At 53.1% G+C, this 3803-nt stretch overlaps 1 protein-coding gene across 1 annotated transcript; it reads right to left on the bottom strand.

The window, feature by feature from the left end:
• Positions 1-1586: 1586 nt before the first annotated feature.
• LOC102280879 (olfactory receptor 13C7) lies at positions 1587-3151 on the bottom strand. The gene has a single exon (XM_005900791.3). The coding sequence runs from the start codon at positions 2801-2803 to the stop codon at positions 1823-1825; it is 981 nt and encodes a 326-aa protein (XP_005900853.2). The 5' UTR covers positions 2804-3151; the 3' UTR covers positions 1587-1822.
• Positions 3152-3803: the final 652 nt, after the last annotated feature.

The raw sequence follows: 3803 nt of genomic DNA, 5'->3' as shown, positions 1-3803 counted from the left end.
CTAGGTGACTTGGGGTGTTGGTGCTGTTCCCTGAGAGGGTGACAGACCTTTGGGGGCAGAGGGATGAGTTCAGCTGTGGGTAGTTTAAGTGTGAGGTGCCTTTGGGGAGGGGAAGGGCCAGCAGGAAGACCTTGCTGGACAGAGCGGTTGAACCAGGTCTGGAACCCTGGTCTCCTGGCTCCACAAATGGGGATTGTTTGCTGTATCCTGACTTGTTTTGGTGACTTCCTGGAAGGCAGGGCCATGGCCACGAGATACTGCTGCTCTCCACTCGTGTCCGTCCACACGTTCAGACTAAGCTCCTGATGGCCTGGAGCAGCACAGGATCCAGTCCCCAGGTGTGACAAGTGACGGCTTCTGAGTGACAGTTCAGTTCAGTAACCCTCTGTTGGGAAAGCTCTGTGTGAACTGAGGAGACAGGTCCCCACAGAGTCCTGCCCTTGAGGCTCCCATGATATGTTATGAAATATCATGGATGCAAAGGAGACAGGAATAGATACCAAGGGAAAGGTTCCAACAAAGTGCTGTGGGACGCAAAGGAGAGAACCCCTTTAAAGGGCCAGGAAAGGTATGTCAGAGAGATGGTGTCTAAGCTGCCTTGAAGAAAAAGTCCTAGGTCTCCCCAGAGAACAGCATGAGCAACAAACCAAGATGCGACACAGTACAGACACTACGAGGGGTCGACTGTGTGAGAGGTGAATGGAATATCGGGCTGACAGGGTGGAGAACCTGGTTTTCGAGTTCTGAGGACTCAGCTGAAGAATGTGGTCTTCCTGCTCTGATGATGGGGAGCAAACATAGTTTCTTTGGTGGCGAATGAGCCAGGATCTGGCCAAAGAGGCAGGACCAGTGTGAGTGATTAAGGCTTTGTTGTGGAGAACAGCGCTGTCATTCGTGGGAGCTGCAGGAGAAGCCTGTGCCACGCTCGGCCTCTGCGCTTGGTGTCGCGTCTGAAGCTGCTCTCGGGTGGCGTGAAGGGGCAGGTGGGGACAGACCAGCGCCCAGGAGGACACACTGGAACCCGTGTCTGGCCCTCACTGCCTTGGACTCAGTGACACTGGTGACCCGCGGGAGCAGCTGGCACTCTCTGCATTGGAGCTCCCTTCGCCCAGGGCTCAGAGCAGCTGCAGGTGGCCTGGCAGGAGCCCGAGGGGCTGCACGGACAGCAAGTGAGGGCTCCACCACCTCAGTACGGCCTTGCCTCTGCCTTTCCATCTCTTCCAGATTCTCTTGTGCTCAACCCGAACCCAGAACCTGAGAGCAAAGAAAGCTCTGTGAGGCCTGGATCTGACCTAGTTAGAATGCCCCAGTCCAGAGTCTCCACGCGCCTGCTGGGGTGATTAACTTGACAGCAGCCAGTGAGGGACAACTGGTCAGAAAATGGCAGCTGTAGAAATCGCTAGTAGCTCCTGGGTGAACTATAGGGTTTGGGGTCCTCACCAGCCCCTTCAGGAATTCCTCAGTCCTCCCCCTCCTTCCAGATGTGGGGCAGGTGGGCATCCCCTTCCCTTGTGATCCTCCCTGGCCTGTGCCTTGCATTGGCCTATGCGGTGGAAGTGGAAGTAACACCTCACTTCTGAGTGGAAGCTTTAAGAATCCTCACAGGCTTTGTCATTTTCCCCTTCCTTTTTGCCATTTGGACCAGTAATGTGGTAGCTACTTTATCACCCTAAGGCCCAGAGGATGAAGAAGATCAGTCAGATCCCCCAACCAACCTTGGAGCACCTGCAGCGTAAGCGAGAAGAAAAACATTTGTGGTTTAAAGCCACTGAAATTTTGAAGTCATGACCACAGTGTAACTAGCCTGTCCCGCCTGACAGACTTAGAGAACAACAGGAAAGGGGGCCATCTTCCTGGAGAGATCTCCCCTCAGCAGAGCTATAGTGGCAGCTTTCACCTCTGCGTTCCTTAGGCTGTAGATGATGGGGTTCAGCGAGGGGGTCACGACCCCGTAGAACAATGCAAGGAGCTTATCCAAATAGAGGTCCTTGGCCTTGGGCTTGAAATACATGAAGGAGATAGTCCCATAGAAAATCACCACCACTGTGAGGTGGGCAGAGCAGGTAGAGAAGGCTTTGTGCCGGCCGGCAGCAGAGGGCACCCTCAGGATGGCAGTGAGGATGAACACGTAGGACAGGAAGATGAGCAGCAGCGGGGCCAGTGTCAGGACAGATGAAGCCACCATTATTAACAGTGCATTGAGAGAGATGTCCCCACAGGCTAGTTTCAGCACTGCTAAGATCTCACAGAAGAAGTGGTTGATGATATTGTGGCCACAGAAGGGGAGGCTCCAGGTGAGAATGGATTGGAGAAGGGAGTTGGCAAAGGCTGCCCCCCAGCTCAGCGCCACCATCCACGTGCACGTCTGCCGGTTCATGAGCTCTGAGTAGCGAAGCGGCTGGCAGATGGCCACGTATCGGTCACACGCCATCATGGCCAGGAGCACGCACTCTGTGGAGCCCAGCGCCAGGGTCAGGTACATCTGCAGGGCACAGCCAGGGAAGGAGATGGTGCTTTGGGTTTCCAGGAAGTTGGCCAGCATGAGAGGCACGAAGGAGGATGTGCCAGAGATGTCCATGAGGGCGAGGTTGCTGAGGAAGAAGTACATGGGGGTGTGCAGGCGGGGGTCCAGCATGTTCAGCCCAATGAGGAGGGCGTTCCCCAGCACGTTCACAGAGTAGATGCCCAGGCAGAGCACAAACAGGACCATCTGTAGGTTGTGGTGGTCGTGTAGCCCCAGCAGGACAAACTCTGTCACGACCGTCTGGTTTGCCCCATTCGTCTCACTCTCCATCCATCTCATTCTCCCTCTTTTCCCATCTGTACCATGAAGGTGTTGGATTAAGCACCAGTGGGCCTGGGACCCAAGCAACCTGGATGTGTGACCTGGGGCAGGTCAGCCCTGCCTCTGGAACTCAGTTTCCCATCATTACAATGAGAGAATGGACGTCAGGTCTGCAAGCCAGCCCCCTCAGTTCTGTGGTTCTGGTGTAACTTAAAGGAGATGGGGTCCATTCTAATCACCTAGTCTCTTCTCTCTTTTCCCCAGGAGGGCTCTGTGGAGACAATAGACTGGTATTCAAGTTCCCCATACTCCTTTTGAATCTACAGTGTTCTTGGGTGTTAAGAGGAAGCACATTTACTGGGTTATGACTTCATGTGACTGAATGATGCTCATAGGATTTCAGATTCATTCACTCACTGAAGATTTGTTGAGTGCCTACCTTGTCCTGGGTGTTGTTTAGATGTTGGGCTATAGCTGCTGCTGCTAAGTGCCTTCAGTCGTGTCCGACTCTGTGTGATCCCACAGACCGCAGCCACCAGGCTCCCCCGTCCCTGTGATTCTCCAGGCAAGAACACTGGAGTGGGTTGCCATTTCCTTCTCCGATGCATGGAAGTGAAAAGTGAAAGGGAAGTCACTCAGTCGTGTCCGACTCTTAGCGACCCCATGGACTGCAGCCTACCAAACTCCTCCATCCCTGGGATTTTCCAGGCAAAGTATTGTAGTGGGGTGCCATTGCCTTCTCCGTGGGCTATAGCAGTAAGAAAAATTCGTGGACAAAAAGATGCCACAATTGTAACAAGTGCTGTTCCTCTTTCTCAAATTAAGTGGGATGAGCTTGGGAACGCAGGTGCATGATGAGTGATGGTCACCTCATTCCTTTGGGCATAAAGGTTGAACATTTCTACTGCATAGGATGTACAAGCCTTATTCTGGTATCCCTCCTTAAGATCAGACACCATGCATTGATTTTTAAAAGAATATACTAGAATATACATATCCCAATAGAGCCACAGATCAC

This window comes from Bos mutus, chromosome 8 (genome assembly GCF_027580195.1).
Source record: "Bos mutus isolate GX-2022 chromosome 8, NWIPB_WYAK_1.1, whole genome shotgun sequence".
Classification (NCBI taxonomy): Eukaryota; Metazoa; Chordata; class Mammalia; order Artiodactyla; family Bovidae; genus Bos; species Bos mutus.
Note: the sequence above shows the minus strand (reverse complement) of the source record. Positions and strands in the feature narration are given on the sequence as shown.